The sequence below is a fragment of the Barbatula barbatula genome (genome assembly GCF_947034865.1).
Source record: "Barbatula barbatula genome assembly, chromosome: 16".
Lineage (NCBI taxonomy): Eukaryota > Metazoa > Chordata > Actinopteri > Cypriniformes > Nemacheilidae > Barbatula > Barbatula barbatula.
In genome coordinates this window covers 8,659,418-8,678,458 of record NC_136779.1, presented here as the reverse complement: position 1 = coordinate 8,678,458, position 19,041 = coordinate 8,659,418, and the positions used below count along the sequence as shown (strand labels likewise).

General features: G+C 39.0%; 1 protein-coding gene across 1 annotated transcript in view; it reads right to left on the bottom strand.

Annotated features, from left to right (window-relative positions):
• Nucleotides 1-19,041, bottom strand: part of usp54b (ubiquitin specific peptidase 54b) — a 95,425-nt gene that overhangs the window by 42,286 nt on the left and 34,098 nt on the right. Inside the window, 2 exon segments of the mRNA XM_079476569.1 lie at nt 1,570-1,662; nt 18,193-18,946. Of these exon segments, the coding sequence (XP_079332695.1) occupies nt 1,570-1,662; nt 18,193-18,339 (240 nt within the window). The 5' untranslated portion in view covers nt 18,340-18,946.

Here is a 19,041-nt window from a genome sequence, read left to right as displayed (position 1 = left end):
GTACTACAGAGCTCCCCATTGACTTGGTTTTGTGTGCATACAATAAAGGTCAATGGGTACTGTCACTGTTCAGTTACCAACATTCTTCTAAATAGCGTCTTTTATGTTCTGCAGAAGAAAGAAAGTCATACAGGTTTGAAATGACATAGACACAGAATTCTCTTTTTGGGTGAACTATCCCTTTTACAACCATCCAATTTGGGGTTTTGTTTTCATTTCTCATAAGCAATTTGAGACTAACAATTTTAAACACATGAGACTAATTTAGTACTTGAATTAAACACCCGAGAAAGCCATTTATCTCATAAGCTATGAAAAGGCAATATTTGAGCAACAAACATTCTTCTATTCAAGACAAAACGGCACCACAGAGAGATCCAACCACATAGGCCACAAATGCCAAATCCAAATCCAAACAGACAATCCGACTACAAAGAAACCAATACCAAGAAATAGGTTGCGATTATGGCATCACGTGGGCGTGACACGAGCCATCAGAGCACAGAGTAGCCAAGGTAACAGGTAGCCGTGGAAACAATGGAAAAGGGCTTGCGCTTACATCAGCAGAGATAGCAAAGAGAGAAAGATTCCTTAAATGTAAAATAACGCTGTTGAAAAAACAGCATATGCTGGTTAGGTAGGTTTTGAACCATAGTAGCTGGATTGTGCTGGTTTTAAGATGGTCCTTAGCTGGTTTATGCTTTTCCTGAGCTGGTTTAAGCCGGTCCTAGACCAGCTCATGACCAGCATTAACTATATACCATGCTACAAAACCTACCTAACCAGCATAAGCTGTTTTTTTTTCAACAGGGAATGCAATAAATCAGCCAGCTCCGGTACAGGATTAGACAAGACACCAAGTAAAGAAAGACACAGAGCTCTCAATCTATTAGGCTTGCTACACCAGACTATTTGTACCTGTTCTTTTCTCTCAGGCGAGAATGGAGCTACAGTAACAAAAGAGGCTGTATTTTTGGAAACAAATGCCCAAGTACAATTCCGATGTTGACGATTTCTTTTAACACGAAGCTGGGGCCTCTTTAAAGAAAAATCTCACTTTGTAACTTTATTCTGGTATGCAACGCATTTAAATAGCACAGCCACTTTTAGCCTGAGGGAGACTTAAGAAGAGGATAGCGTTTGAGGGAGACGCCTTTGCTTGTTATTTAGCATCCCAAGTTGCTTTTCTTTGCATATATCTCCCTCTCCTCGCTTCACATCTATCACCCAGCCAGACAGGACATAAAAAAAGACCTTTTCAAGAAGAGAGAAGTCAGTTAACCCTCACCATACTTAACTGAGCACTTTAATTCTGTCAGCATTTACTCGCCCTCAAGGTTTCCTACATTCTTCGAAATATATTTTTTGTGTTCAACAAAATAATGAAATCAATACCGGTTTGGACTTGAGGGCGAGTAAATGATCACAGAGTTTTCATTTATGGGTGAACTATCCCTTTAAGGAGATTTTTCTAGCATCAAACCACTTTTCTGACATGGAAGTGTCTTTAGATCTAGTATGCACACGTACCAAACAGACCCTTTTTTAGAGGTTTCTGGTTCCACTCACTTTTAGAGCACAGAAGATACACGAGTCCTCCATGCACTTGTGGGTGTTCAGTTGCCGGAAGCTTCTGCGGAAGATGTCAAGATGCCAAAGGACCTGTGATCGAAAGAACAGAAAAGTTCACATATAAAAAACAATGTGCAATCCAGCCATTAAGTCATTTTAATTGCACAGTGCTGAAAATATTGTTTTGTCACATTTTAATGTAACATTTTGCATTTTGGGTGTTTTAACGCCTGAAGATAAAGTATGTGCAAATTCATCAGCCAACATCATTGCAGAGCATTTTTATTCTAAAACCGCAGTTACCCAAAGTCTGAAAAGTCTGTTTTCAACGTAACTAATCACGTCACAAAGGTCACGTTCTCTAAACTGGTGTGATTGAGTGGAGGCAGGGATCAATTTTGCATATCCATGGTCTGAGTATATTTACATTGTCATTTAGCAAACGCTTTTATCCAAAGCGACTTACAAAGAGTTCAGGGAGCAATAAAGCGATATGTCATAAAAGAGCAATAGGTGTTAATACAAAGTTACTAGTTTCCACAAAAGCCAGAACAATACCTGTTGATATAAAGAGAGGTATTTCTTCTTTTATATTAAGTGCATATTAAATGAAAGAAAGCTGTAGTTACATGCAAGCTGAGAAATAAAAACAAAAGTCATTTTCATGATCATAAATGACTTTAAACTGATAAAGTTAATGACTAATGGACTTCTTTGGGGGGGGAAGTAACTAAATCTCCACACCTCCTAGGTCACAAAGTGTACATACGTTTTTCCTAAAAGACAGAGTCACATCACTTCAAACCTTAAATCCGTGCAATTTTTGTACTTCTATCATCACCAAACTGCTTTGCACAAATAATGGCTGTTTTCATACGGGTTTCCCAAACTGCTTGAATCAATGTTGCTGTTCAATGTTAAACTGGTCGGGATGCTCGAAGAAACATTAAAAAGCACTATTCTGACTATCCCACAGGGTTCTATTTACACATTTCAAGAAAAAAAAACATATGAATCCTTTAAATAAAGTTGTCCGTGCCTACTTATAGGGAAATGTATTTTAAAATACCTAAACACACACACGTCAGTCCAGCATTTCACTCACCCTCAGGGCAGATTTTCACATAACACAAAACAGCCCAGAGGCTTCCTGGCCCCGTCCCACAGCGTACAGCCAAATCTGCGCAATCTTCCAATCCCCTAAATAAATATGAGACAGTCCTGGCTGCCTCTCTCACACTGATCTCCTGCCAGCTGTCCACTTTGTTTAATCCCGTCGCCAGACCAGGAATCCACTGTTTCCAGTAGCCGTCCTAACTCCGGCACAGTTTCTGATCATCAGGACCCGGCACAATAAGAAGTGATGGGAGCCGGATAAGAGGAAGGAGGAGCGGCAGACACAGTGATGGAAGAAAAAGAGAAAGATGTGATGACTCAAAGTATCTGGACGAGAGAGGTGAGGAAGCAAATGAGGAAGCGACTGCGAGAGAGAGGGAAGGGGAGGGGGTAAGATAGCGTGAGAGGGAGAAATGTCGAGATGCGTAAGAATGAGAGCTCGTGTGGAGCGCAGAGGGGGAGATTGCTGCAGAGATAGTGAGCTGTGAATTAGAGACCGAACATGCGGTACAAACTGCGGTTTGGAGTTGTTTAGAGTTCACCTTCCCCGGGAACGACTAGTACTCCTCATATAGAGCGAGACGTGGAGAACCTGCAGAACCAAAGCGGTATGAACAGTGAGATGGCACCTTTACCCGGCATATGGACCTGAATATGCACAAAACAAGCACCTCGCCAATGATCAAAGCTTTATTCCATTCCTAATACCTCCACTACTGCCAAGCGGGCCCGAAAACCATATCATCATCCAAAACCGGCTTTAAACACACGCAGACCACACACAAAACAGATCAGCATTGTTCTCCAACAAAGCAACAAAATACAACGCAGACAAGCTGCAAAATCTTACTTTGTGTGAAATCAGCTCTATCTGCTAACATTGCAGGAACGGCACGCTGAGAGCTTGCGCTGTGCTGTTTGCTGTGGGGCTTGTGACCATGTAACAGCATTTTTCACAGAAGACTGCACTGCAATGCAATATACACAGTGCATTGAATCAAAATGTTGCTTTTCGCTTTCAGATTATCTATATGCTACTCCTATGTTGTCAAAATGAACCTTTAACTGTGTAATTAAAAGGACAGTTTACCCAAAAATAGGATCATTTTCTCACCCTTGAGTTGTTCCAAACTTGTGTACATTTCTTTGTTTCGATGAACACAGAGAAAGATATTTTGAAGAATGTATGTAACCAAACAGGTCTTGGCTGCCACGGACCATAAAAATAATTACAACGGTAGTCAAAAGTGCCCAGAACTGTTTGCATTCCTACATTCTTCAAAATATCTTCAAAAAGTCATTTATAAAGCAATTTGTCCTACTATGGCATTAAGTGGCAGCCAAGAACTGTTTGGTTCCAAGCATGCTTCCAAGCATCTTTCTCCGTGTTCATCGGTACAAAGACAAGTATATAGATTTGGAACAACTTGAGGGTGAGTAAATTATGACACATTTTTGGATGAACTCTTCTTCTGAAACTTGCAGGCAAAAATGGACCAAAAATATTGATGACTTCTCTTGCACTGTCCATATTTCTGTCCAATCAGTTGCACTGAAGAATGAGAATGTTACTCCCCCCCTCTAATACTGCCTGACATTTCATGCTTCACGGCTGTCATGTAACTAAAGCGTAATGGCTGTAACAAAAAATTCTCAAAGGAGAAACGTCAGCATGTAATCATTGTGTGATGACATGACAGCAATTAGCAATAATGTCACAAGCGGTTACATATTTCCTGTCTCTTGTGCTGTACTGGACTGCAACCTCTTTTCTGCAAAAGGGCAGAAACAAATCACACAAACAAACAAGGAAATAATCATGAACAAATCGCTAAGTGCAGGACTCCCCTGAGAGCCACAGAAAATAAATAGATGCGTTTCATAACTAATACACCAAGCAGGTCTGAGAAACACTAAAGCCCAGCATTTGAGCTAAATATGTGGAAGAAGATTATGTAATGCTTTTTTCTTTATCGTCTAAATTTTCTTATCTTTTAAAGTGTGATCTGTATCACTTTATTTCTCTTAAGAATTATAAAATGATCTCCAGGTCTTTCCCAGGAGTGAGGTTTAGGGTAGATTATGCCTTCATTACAGACTACATAAAACATGTTCCCTTCTGACACCCCCTCAAATACACACATACACAAACATATTTACACACACAAGGGCTCTCATGTCCGAACTCGCTTTTCTCCCAAAAGCCCCCTGCCAACAGACGTGACTGTCAGTTCAGTCTCAGGGCAGATGTGCAACTAGTCTCTGCATCTCTTAAGCCTGGCCTGGTTTCCTCTTAACACCACCCACAAAGAGCTTGTGTGCTCCAACCTGACTGCCCTTGTGTTCTGCTCATCTGTACTCTCTCCCGCTCTTTCACACTAACTCTCTTTTTGAGTAACAGTTCTCGCTACAAGAGTAAAAAACGGGTCAACAGAGATGTGGCTGCAACATGCTATGGTGCCAATAGGGATGACACTGGTTCGAGCCTGGCCTAGAACATTTCGTCTCCTTTTTTTTTGCATCCTCTTAACACAAACTGTCAAAAGACAAAAACACACTGAACATATCATAAGATAATGTGAATATAATGCTGAACAGGTCACATTCAAGGGCACCGGGCCACATGCAGCAATAGGCTAAAAAGGCATATAAGCGATGATCTAAGTTGCGTGCCTAATGGTGCAGGAAGATGAAACCGTGCTTCGGCAGATTAAGTATGGACCCTGATCCAATCCAATTTTAAATGGGCCTTCCTCATACATGCAGTTTCGAGTTCTCAGACTTATCTGGACACTCAAGCACACTGTATACGAACGCTCGGCCTTTAAGAACGCACTTCAAAGCGGTGGGACTGCATTGATGGGCTCCTGCTGAAAGAAAGCAGCATAGCCGAACTGAAGGAGTAAGAGGGGAGACAGTGGAGGATGACAGATTGTGCTCGGTGCTGGCGTCTGCGCTTTTCTCTTCCCTTCATTATTTTATTTAGTTGTGATGAATCGGTGACTCGCTGAACATTGAGCTGAGTGGATACAGAGAGAAGCAGCAGTCGTTCTAGAGAACGCAGTAAGGGCACAGAAAGTGAGAGAGGATGAGAGAAAAAAAAAAGAGATAGAGAGGGGACAGTGAAGAAAGAATATTCTTCTGTGTGCCCGACTATGGTGAAAATATGGCAAAGATCTCACGGAGACAACTTTAAGCACAGTGATGAATTACAGTCTCTGTCAGCAACCCAGGGGACAGGCCACTGATGCTATGAAATCTGTGTAGGCGAGGGGCTGAATCGAGCAGCAAGTGTGTGTATGTGTGTTTGTGCGTGCACTCCCATTTGGGCAAGCTGGGATGACTCAGACTAACAGATGCACACGCACCACCGTACCCCTCCCGTCAGACGTCAGTGACCATCTCTAATCGATCATCTCTAACTCCTGAGAGGAAGTGGAGTTTGCGGCAGTATGCAGAGAGATAAAAACACTTGACAACAGCCCACCGGCTCTCCATCCGTGCTGCCCCCTTCAATCACAGTCTAATTCAGACATAGATATAAGCATAAACCTCATGACACCAAAGGCATTTTTTTTTCGAATAACATTTTGAAATTGTATTTTATCCATATTTACGGTAAAACCTGTGGCGTATGAGTTCAATGTACATTAAATATATTCATGTTGCATTTATACTAAATGTGTTTATAGAGTTTCTACGTTAGTCACCATTAAGTCAAACTTGACAATTCTTATCTATAGGAATTCTGCAGTGTTTATTATAAATTAAATATCGGTAATCATACTTTTCTTTGTTTATGTGCCTTCAAAATCAAAAGCATTAACCGCCTCGGTCTTTCACCATTATATTTCCTCACTTCATGTATTTCTACATTGACATATCCACACTACAGTGCCGCAGGGATGACGTATTTTGGGAAGTTAGCACAGCATTGGTTCTCATGAACAAAAGTCTATGGATTTTTCCATGGATCCTAAACTCTGTGATCAACAAAGGTTTAGAATACTTATTGCCCACACTTTGTCTGTCAAAATAATCTTTACAAATTAGCACAAATTTCTTTTTAAAACACTATGGTTGCTCGATATCAACGTCACAACCAACTCTTTCAAACTTGATACAAAAAATGTTTCCCTGGTAAGTGAATGAATCACCAACCAGCTTCTTAGAGATTTGTGCCCATGTTGCATTAATTGTGAGATTTATATACGCGATTACGGCTAACATGCCCACCAAAGTATGTATTTGATTTTACCAACTTATTACCATTTGCTTTTCTTAAGACACAATAAAGCTTTCAAAATCTGGAGCAGGATATAACTGGTGTTTAATATCATAGATTAAACCCTAAAAATATTTAGAGGTTTTGTTAACCACAGATCTTATTTCAAGCAATTTTCCAGAACCCCTTAAAAGAAACATAGACTTTTGGGCATTGGAACCAGAAACGAACTGTTTCGGGGTTTGCATACAAAACGCCATCCCTGCGTTACTCCATTGGCACTTCCAAAAGTCAAATTAATTCCTGTAAGATGAAATCAAGTCCTCATGCTATGCTCATTACCATAATCAACAAGCAAGCTACGAAATAAAACAAATTGCAAAACAAAGTCATCATGTTTTTTGAAATCTTCAAATAACTACAGTTATGAAGTTGCAATCGTCTATTTTTATTAAGGAATAATTGACGACGGGCCGTTCTCCGGAAAACGGAGTGATTTGCATTAACTTTCGAAAATGTTTACCGACCGGATTCAATTATTTCACTTACACAACGGATTCCACACCACAGCATATTTTTCAAATGTTTAATTTCAATGTTTGTCATGTTATCGTCTTTAAAATGCTCTTGATTGGTAGGACTACTTTCTTGCGCATCTCATTTCAAGCATCCATTAGAGCTACCGGACTTTGAGGCTGAGCCACTGCTACGTGGTGGTTGTGTGTGGTTTAGAGCTAGAGACCACGCGCACACCTGCGTGTTTGCAGTAATGTGACAGAAAAGCCAGTGATAATATGATTTATTCCTCGTATTGTTTGTCACTAGCAGTTAAAAAAAATCATGCAAATTTCTGAAAGAGTACATCTATCAAACTATAGGCTATTTCTTATCAGTTATAAACAGCACGAAGAGGAAAACGAACCAGTAGTCTATCAGTGTTTATTAATCCATTAATCCGTTTTTCTATTTCGTTATTAAATACTTTCGATTTCAGTATATGTATTTCTCTATTGTTTTTGAAATGCTTTGTTTATTGAAACGAAACTGCATGTGTTTCCAATAACAGTAAAGATTCACATTATTAAGGCAAGATCAAGAGCAGGGTGCTGTGATGGCCTGTAGGCTACACTATAACTAGAGCTGCAACTAACGATTATTTTAATAATCGATTAATCTGTCGATTATTTGTACGATTAATCGATGAATCGGATACAAATTTTTAAAAGCATTCATTTTCAACCCTTTATTGAAAAATAGAACTGACATTGCAAAACATATTTCAAAAGCTTTATTATTACTTATTATATTATTATTACAGCTGGCTGTGGTTTACATGATGCATTTCCCATCAAGAAGCCTCTCATGGTTTGCTGTTTTTTTCTGGAATTTTTTCGGGTCTCTCTGATGGTCTTTCCTCTACCTCCGCTCTTTTTAATTGATTTTTTCTCCGCTATGCTGCGCGGCGCGATCAACTTTTTTTAGTCCTGTGACACACTGGATGCGTGGCGTGAGCGTCTCAGAAGCCTGGCGTGACCGTTTTTAAATCGGCTCCCATGTTAACAGGTTAGAGCTTGCACACTGCCTGCGTGAGACGAGCCGCACGGAAAACGCGTGCATGCTAGGAATTGAATCGACGCCTATTTTTCACGAGACACGCAAGCGTGTTGGAAGCGTTTCCAGGCAAAATAGAATAGGAAAAGATGTTTATATGTAATTTTGTACACGAATACATATTAATGAATGCCATTTTGATGTTTGAAAGCTAATCATCATTTATTTGAACGTATTTTCAAATTGAATTTCATTAAACCAACATCTACACGTTACGGGGTTTACATGTCCACTGTAGAAAACATCAGGACTTAAATCATGTTTAAAATGCATTTTTGGAGAAACAACAAGTGAATATTGAAATAAATTATACATTAATATTCCTATTAAGTATGAGATATTATTACTAAAATGTTGCAAATGAATACTCCAATTAACTACTTTTTTCCATAAAATCTTCCTCCAAGAAAATGCTTAGGCTATATCCAATGAAAAGATACATTGCATTGAATGGGAATATTAATTTATGTCCATCTTAAACACATATTGCATAAATTAAACTCGTGCATCAATTGATTACCTTACATCTTTAATAACATATCTGAGAATCATCTTAATACGAATTGTGGTTCGTATTAAACCCCAAAATGTATTGGTGACTGAATTATTTTAGTTTTTTATGCTCTTAACAATGTGATTAAAAATGGAAAAAAATATGACACACTACAATAACAACGTAGTCTAGTGTGTCATCTGAGTGACGGTCCAACATCAGGTAATAAAGCTACAAAACATTTGGAAATGTTATTTAAATAAACAGACAGCCTACTTACTCATTTTTCGGATTTTGGAAGGTGTAGGTTATGTGAAAAAAGTTTAAACTTGTCGTGAATAAAAGACCCTTGTCTGTCGGCGGCCTCCCTCTATGTCACCTACAGCAGCAGCAGCGCGCCAGCGCCGCGTCAGGCACGGTGCATGTGTGCAAAGATACAGAAAACACGACGCAGCCGCCACAGAGCTGACACGCTACAGAAACGCCACGCTCACGCCACTCAAACATGTGGCGCGCGTTATAGTCGCGCGATACAACGAATCGATAATGAAATTCGTTGCCAACATTTTTAATAATCGATTTTTATCGATTTTATCGATTCGTTGTTGCAGCCCTAACTATAACCTTTATTTAATCTTGGTGCAGTGATATCGAACTGTAATTTGGTCGAAAGAACTGGAACTACTTCATATGTGTGCGTTTGACCGAAAAATAGTGCACACCCCTAGAACGTTCGTCAGCCAATCAGAATGAAGCAATCCACAGCACCGTAGTATAACTAGAAATAAGCTTTAATCCTTTATCATATTTGATTAATATCAGTCATCTGCTTTCTCGCCAGTCAACAAAGTTTGCTTAACACTGCAGCTGGTTGCACCTTTATTCAAATATACCAACTTTCCCATGGGTTAAAGTACAATTTGTGTGAAAGATTACTCAGCGGGGCCAGCGCACAGAAACCCAATGACTAACTCAATGCGGTTAGTCAAAGATCTGCACATTTTCTATTCCTTCATACATCTCCATTAGGAAACAAAACTGAAGCTAGCGTAGCGTGTCAGTCATCATTACAGGCTGCAGACTCGACAGCTTCCAGGCCATAATTTGTATGCGCTTGGAACAAACACAGGAGACAAGCAAAGCAAAGAAAAGGGCCAAACACAAGGACAGAAATGAGAGAGCGGAAGACTTTTCATGCACTTCAGTGAACAAATGTCTCCAAGCATCTGCTACCTTATCTAGCCTCCGAGCCACATTCGCGTTTCTCCGACATTCTGGCTTTCTTCTGCCTTGGAGGCAGTAATTAATATGACAGACAATGTGTTAGGTCCTTGCGCATGTGATTCATATTGTGAGAGTTGTAAAGAAGTGGTCCTAATGAACTCTTTTCTCTTTGTAAAGTCACATTGAGCTCTCTCCTCCTCCTCTCTGCTATTGTTTCATCCTGACATCTGGGCTATGCAAATGCCTTACTGGCTAAGTGTTCTTTCTTAAAAGATGAACTAATGATAAAATACTGTGGGAGTCTTAATATTTATAAAGATGGGGATTGTACATGCCATTCTTTAAGCAGTTACGACAACAATGCGAAGGTTAAATGTTCAGGACAGCCAATTTTCCCTGGGTCGGCAAATGAAAATCAAAGCCAAGGGGTCTAGCACCCTTTTTCTTTCCTATTTCCTATTTACAGGATTCATCAAGATTTATAGATAAACCAAGTACAGTAGAGAAATTAAACAATTAATGTAATGTTGCGAATATAAATGATTGTCACATTAAATAGTACTCTGAGGTACTTAAAGAAATAGTTCAGGCAAAAATAAACATTCTGTGATCATGTATTCGCCCTCATATCATTTAAAACCTGTATTTGTTCTGTGGAAGATATTTGAAGAAATGTCACTGGTTTTGTGTCCATATAATAGAAGTCAATAGGTGGACCATAGTGGTTTGGTTAACAAGATTCTTGAAAAATATCTTCTTTTGTGTTCTGCAGAAGAAAGAAAGTCATACAGGTTTAAAGTTTGTTCTATTGGAGTAAATTATGACAGAATTGTCATTTTTGGGTGAAGTATCCCTTGAAGAAGTATCTCACTTCAAAATAAGTCCCCATTGACTTTCCATACTTGTCATAGTTTTAAAGTGAACTACTCCTTTATAAAAAATATTCCACTATCACTGTACAATGCCAAGTTTGTGTAAATCCAAAAGTTGTTTAGTAACATGAGCAAAATAACAGCTAAGCCTGACTTTTCTCTTTCTAGTTCTATCCTAATTTCTTAGCAGTTTCTTTTACCTATCTTTTCCAACAAAGACTGCATAAATCTTTAACACCTTACTTCCTGAGTTTTAATAAATCACTTTTTTAATTAAAGTTCTAAAAAAATTAATCTTCTGAAGTATAACATGATGACAACCAGCCCTTCCACCACCGTAAAGCCAACAGGTACAGCACACAGGGTCAAAGAGCGTCTGACAGGAAAGGGGGCTTATAATCTGGGTCACTCTAACTCTGTGCATGTCTGACAGGTTGTAAGAAATGAAAAGACAGGTTGCTCTACAGGGTTATGTCTCCTCTACGGGTTATGGAGGGGTAAAGCAGTCATAGTGGCTTCTGAAGACAAGGGGCCGGTTGAATAAACTGCTTAGACTAGTTTTACAAGTTATTCATCTAATGTTTTTCTTCAAGATTAGTCATACCTTCTTTAAATCGGTTACATAAAAGGGTAGATTGGGCTAATTGAAATATGAAAAGTAAGACTCATTAGTCCTAGCTGCTAGTCAGTGGGACAAGATGTCTTAACTTAGCGGCTAAGTTTACGCAACTGGGCCCAGATCTCAAGACATGCAAACCACATGGCACTGAGCTAAAGGACCCAGATTAATGTTGGCAGCATGTGGTTGTGTATTGAAGGAACAATGTCATGGGAGTTTCAGCCAGCAGTCTAGGAAATGCTTCTTTCTGTTATTGCACGCACACTTCGAAATGCATTATAGACCCTCAGGAAAGACAGTGCTGAGCACTGAGCAGTGTGAATGGGATCATTGTGAATACCATCCCTATCCGCCTGTGTTTTTGAGTCTTTATGCTATATAGCACATTAGTCCTGAAAGTATGAGGCCTGTGTTTTATGATAATGTCACGCATGTGACTTCTTAGCCTCTAAGGACCATGTAACCATAAACCCAATAGTCTCCTGCTGTAGAGAATTTTGTTGAAAATAGGCCCAGTAATTTCACGTTTCTTCTAAATTATCGGTTGTTATGCTACTTTTTCCATTATAAAAACACTATTAAAATAAAATAAACACTAATGAAATAATAATTCCTGAATTTCACATTTCTTCTTAAGTATCAGATGAATACATTTCAACATAAACGCAAAGATTCTTCTAAGAATAAATGTTGATTGTCTTATTTGTGTCCATTTCTATTTACCCTAAGCACCCTGACACAACATTTCATTATTGATACTTGAACGACACATAACTCATTTCCGGAGCCAATGAAAATCAATCTCAGTCTGAGCAATATAACATTCCTCTAGGGTTTTTCCGGCTGACTGTACATCTGCATCTCAGGTTAGCTTTGGCAGCTGTGTGACAGGACCAGTCGAGCTATAATGGTCCATTGGGACTCTTCCATGCGGCTTCCAGTTCCCACCCAGTATATTAATCCCTACTGTAAACAAGCCGGTGCCTGCAGATGTTTACATTGCCTCCAATTTATTGCATGCATCCATTCCGTGAACAGGAAATCATATCCCAGCTCACCCGTCACATTAAGAAAACACTTCCAGATATTTGTCCTTCTTTAGACAGACACGGAGCGCTAAATATAGGAAGACCTTTATCAAACGCACTGAATAGTGCAGGTGAACCATGTTAAAGATGTATTCTGAAGCTATGTTGTTAGTGTTTTAAACAGCTATCTTCACACTTTGTGCAATATTTTTAAAGTGAGAAAGGAGATGACGTAACTCCTATCCTGTCACAGATGAACACGCACAAACACTAGATCACTACATAAGTGCTTAAAGATGTTCTTATAATGAAAGTGCTGCCACATTACAGGCACACAGATAAAAAGAGCTTCTAAAAATTGCTTCTAGTGGCTGAGGGGTATAAACACGTTTCATTTACACGTTTCATATAAACCTTTTAACAGGAGAGGAGAGGAGAGGAGAGGAGAGGAGAGGAGAGGAGAGGAGAGGAGAGGAGAGGAGAGGAGAGGAGAGGAGAGGAGAGGAGAGGAGAGGAGAGGAGAGGAGAGGAGAGGAGAGGAGAGGAGAGGAGAGGAGAGGAGAGGAGAGGAGAGGAGAGGAGAGGAGAGGAGAGGAGACTGCAAGTTTCAGATAGAAAATTTATAATGAGTCACTTTAAGGAGCAAAAAAAACCCCACACTGCTATTCCTCATTAGCTCTTTTCCGTCCTTCTTCCTCATTTCTTCTTTCATCTTAAGGTATTTCAATCAGTAATAATTGCATTCCCTGCTACTATGAGAAAAGACATCTGAAAAATGGCTTTTTAAGTGCCACAATCACCATAAAAATCTGGATTTGATCAAGTTGGCTGCCAGAGGAAATAAATTAATGAAGGAAGGAAGTCCATGTGACCCGGGCCAGAGGGGAAGGCAAAGGTGCCGACCGGGATAATTACAGGTGCATTCGAGCCTGGCTTCAGTCAAGGACACGGGCTGTTTATTTAAATGAGCTCTGATAAGGCATAATGTGGACAGTGGCTTACTGCTCTCGTCCTAATGAGAAAAAACACAATAGTCAATACAATCCACACAGACCCATGTTAAAACAGTACAAATGGCAGCTGGATAAGGATAAAAAAGTGATAACCAGGGAGAAAAAAATGACACCGTACGGGCAAATGATGCTAGAGGCTTTTTTAGGCTAACCATATGTTTTATGATTACTTGTCTATACATTTAACTTTCAAACAAACAGGTTGTCTATGAATGTTTTTTTGATTTCGGGTTTTATTATAGAAATGCAAGCAGATGTGCATGTAAGTATTTAAAAGCAGCCACCTGTCAGTAAGAGAGTAAGCCGGTGAAAAACTGAGTTGGTCATATTAAACACATCTGTTTTATATGATGGTACGCACACCAGCAAAGCACATCTACAACTTTGGACCCTGAACATTACTATAAATAAAAAACAATACCAGTCTTTTTATTGTTATCTCAGCATCGTCTGGCAGTTATATAGTTTGGTCTTCAGTTTATTTCTTCATTTTGACATTAGTTTCATCATTCGTTTAGTTTTAGCAATTTTGTTATGCGCTTTTGTAATTGTATTATTTATTTATAAATTCTTAATATATTAATACAAGTATAATTTACTTTTAGTACAGCTTTATTTAATAAATTAGCCGAGGCACTAACATTTAAGTTAGTTTTAATGCTGAAACAACATTTGTATTTTTCGTTTTTTCATTTTAAATTTAAGCTCATATTTTTCTATTTCATTTAACAGAAATGTTAATAGTTTTAGTAAACAAATAACTCTTTCAACTTACAATGTATGTGCATTAATTAATTCAGTAAGGTTCAATTTAGGACACTCAAGCCTCAAGCTCTCGACAGAAGCTTCACCAGATTTCAGCGCAAAACCTCTAAACTAAACTAAAGAGACTTTCGTGTTACTTAAGACGCGGTGGGATGACAACCAGCATAAAGGGGAATATTTAGAACTCAACTTCCAGGCTCAAATTAAACTAGTAATCTCCAGAGGAGTCTGCCGAGACCCTTTCCGAACCGCTATTAGGCAAAGCCGCAAAAGGTCCCAAAATGGCCTGCCTTCCAGGACTTAAGACTTAATTCTTCGGTCGTCACACACAGCTGTACAAATCTTGCGAGGATCAAATGGAAACCGGCACGGAATGTATGAACAGCACCCCTGGCAGGTACCATTGTCGCAGATCTTATTTAGCGAAGCCTCTTCCCTGCATCGTGTTCCAAGTTTAGGATTAGTATAATAGCTCATTTTTATTTTTCATTACCTATTAATAAATCTTAATTGTGAGACGAAGGAAAGACCTTTCACTCCCACGCACATGGCTGGCCTTATCCGGCTCAAAATTACTGCATCCATCGTTGAGTTCATTTGGGTCCCGGCAGGCTTGGATGGATCTGTTATGCTGGACTGTTGAATGAAGAGACCTAGAGGGCCTGTGTTAGTCCATTTACAATGGCATATTCAGGTAGTGCGATGTATAAGAAAATCAACTAAAGCGATATCTCACACGGCTGAGTCGCTACTAGCTTAATATGTTTTTCACAGTAGCGTGGCCCTAAGTGAATGAGCTCTCCAAACTGTCCGCTATGATTCCTTTTAGTGAAAGTGTCACCATGTCAATTACAGAATACAAAAAGCTTTGTCTTTAATATTCACTGAACTAAGTGCAAAAGTAAATTTTATATATATATACATTTGTGTTCTCACCCAAATTAGATCCTCATTGGTTATGTACAAGATAAATATCTGGGCAAATCCAAGCACATGTCAACTGCAAAGTCATTTCTTACCAAAGGTTTTTACCATATTGATGTCAATATTTGGTGGTATAAATACCCATGTAAAGTATCTTAACTTGGGTATTAAGACTTGGGTATTAACATAGTCAGGTAAGTGACCCATCAAAATGCATAACTGCCAATATTCCTAATAAATGTTCACAAGAAAATGTAAATATAGAAACTGCTTAATGTTCAATAAAGAGTCGTCCCTTCTACATTTGTTGGTTATCATTGCATCTGGTTTGTACATTTTTGTGTACAAAAGTATGTTGTCTCTCAAAAATGTGCATTATTTTTATAGGCACATACATAACGTTAACTTTCCCTATTTAAAAATAAAAACTTGTGCATATACCGGTAGTGTTTTTTTTAAGATCTATCATCAGGTATTTAGTAAAATACAAACATATGGTTCAATATACTGGTAATAAATACATTCTCTGAGTATTAACACCTCTAGTTTTGATTGAAAATATCACATCCATAACCATTATGCCGTAATTGTCCAGCACTATCTCGAAAAAACAAAATACAGTATATCATCTAAGATTTCTATAAAAAGTATATAAAGACATTACCCCATCATATTGCTTTGATGTATAGTATCTAGCCTTTTCTACAAGCATAGCTTGACTTCAACCTAACTCGTTTAAATTATGAGTAGCTTAACAGCAGCTAGGCTTTCGACATTCTCAACACTGATCTTACAAGAGATGAGCTAATCTAAAGAAGCCTCACCAACAGATTTCCAGGCTAGCGTCTGATAAGAAGTTAGTTTGCCTTCACTGGTTCCATGAATTGATTTAGCTCTTTAAAGTCGATCGTGAACAAAAAGGAAAAAATGCAAAAGCAGCCTCAAGCACAACTCTGCTCTCTCATCCCTGTCCAGTGCTCTTACGCCAACTATAAAGTGATTATTAAGAATTCCTCTAAAGTGAGGTAAGTCAATCTTTTATGATATTATCACTATTTTGACAGTGCATAGATGAGTTAAGACAACCATTCTTGTGTACACTGGAAACACAACTCATCGCGTCCACCTAAAAGTCTTGAAAATCTGTTTTGATCTGTCTGCCAACCAATATCAGATGGAAGAACGTCTTTTATAATTTAATTTACCTTTAAGATCCACTACTCAGTCACTTCTTAAATATGTTGTTTTACACAAGCTTAGTACTATAAACACATTAACTGGACTTAGAAAATCATCCAATGCAATGGTAAAAAAGCTAAATGTTTAATTCATGAACAGGCAGGCTGTTTGGCCAGACAGATTGGTGCAAGTGAGGACAGCCTACAAGGAAGACCCAGATAAAGCTCTGCTAAACTAGGTCTGTCAGAGATGCACAGTGACATCAGATACGCCACCAAAGAGACGGAGCTGTAGAGAGAGAGAGAACTAGAGAAATGCAGAGATTGCCAGACAGCACACAACACTCTGCATGAACTCTACAGCCATTCCAGCACATTAAACACTGCTCATACTGCTCAACAATCATATTTGTCATGTGTGGTGCACAGCATCTGTAACAGCTGCTGGAACAAGTGTTAGAGAGCCAGCGAAGATGGGCGGGTGATGTAACGGTATTGCAAATTCTGAGCTCATGAATATTAATTAGGTTGACTTGGCTTGGTATTTCTTCTTGGAATGCCACCTGATTCATATTCATGAGCAGTAAAAATGTCATACCGTCTTGTCATTCAGATCTTTTTGACTGTTTATTGTATTTAATTGATCTTGAACACTTTACAATAAGGTTGAATTTGTTAACATTAGTTACTACATTAGCTAACATGAACTGAAAATAAGCAGTACTTCTACAGCATTTAATAATCTTCGTTGTATGTTATAATATATTTTTAATACCATCTATTGTTGTAAATGTTAACATTAGTTAATGCACCAGGAACTAACATGAATTTGTTCTGACATTAAAGGAACATTGAGGAGATTCTTGTAGCATCTAGTGGTGAATTTGCGAATTGCAACAAATGTAACCCTTCCTTTCGGAGCACTAAAGCAACTGACACAGGACAAACATGTTGTGATGTTTCCGATTCTCAGCCACAGGAGATAACTTCTTTACGAAACACGGTCTGTAGAGCAGTTTGTCCGTTAAGGGCTACAGTAGAAACAACATGGAGAACTCCGTGTAAGGGGACCCACGGTGGATGTAGATAGGAATAGCTAGTTTTAATAAAAACATAACGCTTCTTATGTAAGGTCTTTATACACCTCTGAAGACATAGTTATGAACTGTATATTATATTGCATTTCTGTCAATAGATTCTCCGAAAAAATACACATTGGACCTACCGTGTAACTTTACTGTAAAGTCTTACCTATTATTTATTCAAACAAATCGGTAATCCTGTCAGGAGTAAAGCTGAAATGTTACAGTATACAATCAAGCAATTTTCCCAAACTTCATCCGGAAAGAGAATCATAACCTCTATATCAAGAACTCATCAAAATCAACCGCAACATGTAAATGCTAACAAAAGAATAAAATAAAAACCACAATAAATGATTGAAATACATTTCCATCCCTAACTTTGTGATGTCAAAGTCACATCTGTTTTAAACTATATATTTTGAATCCGTAACTCGCAGAAACAACGCAAACTCTTTTTGAAGTCTTACCTGAAGTGCACTGTTCAGGAAGCAGCTGTTCTGGCCCGGCTCGTTGCTCAGGCCTTTGCTGGGAGCGATGGAGGTCATGGTGCGAGGGGTGAACATCCCCTGCAGCCCGCTGCTGCCTGACGCAAAGTAGTTCCGCTTCCACGACATGGGTCCAGCCCCGCCCCTCTCCCTCCCCTCCTTCAATCACCACGAAAGCCCCGTCCTTCCCCAGCCGATCTCGCTGGAGGAGTAGGCCATCGTGAACAAGGTGCAGATGAGTTTACTGTCTCTGTGTGTGTTTGTGGGTGGAGAACAATTGAGAGAGTGAGAGCAAAGTGTGTGAACTAAGTCAGGCTCTATGTTACTCCCATGAGAGGGGGGATTGTGGGTGCTTGGTAAGTAAGGCTTGTTTGTGATATTCAAAATGTTTGCATCAAAATAATATATGATGCATTAAAATAATTTCAGGTGTTGTAACGGGTGTAAACACAACAGTGATGTTTTCTCTCAAGGGGCCGAGTGAATCTCACTAATCTGTCTGTCGTGACTAAATGGCTCCTCGCACCTGAGACCGTAAATGCAAGTGGGGTCAAATGCAATGAGTGGCCTGGTTATAACCAGGTGTGTGCCTGTTAAAATGTGTATGAGTGTGTTTGAGTTAGTGTGTGTAAGTTTGTGTGTCTGTAGATGGGGTCCAAGATGATGTCCTCGACACCCTTTTGCACGTCCAGCTCTGAGTCACCAAAACAGAAGATCTTCTCTCTTCCCCTGTGGCCTGAAAAATATATAGTACAATAATTTATTAATATAAATAAAAAAAGGTTAAAAGAGCATGTAAAAGACCCTGTTGGCTTGCTATACACTGTAACT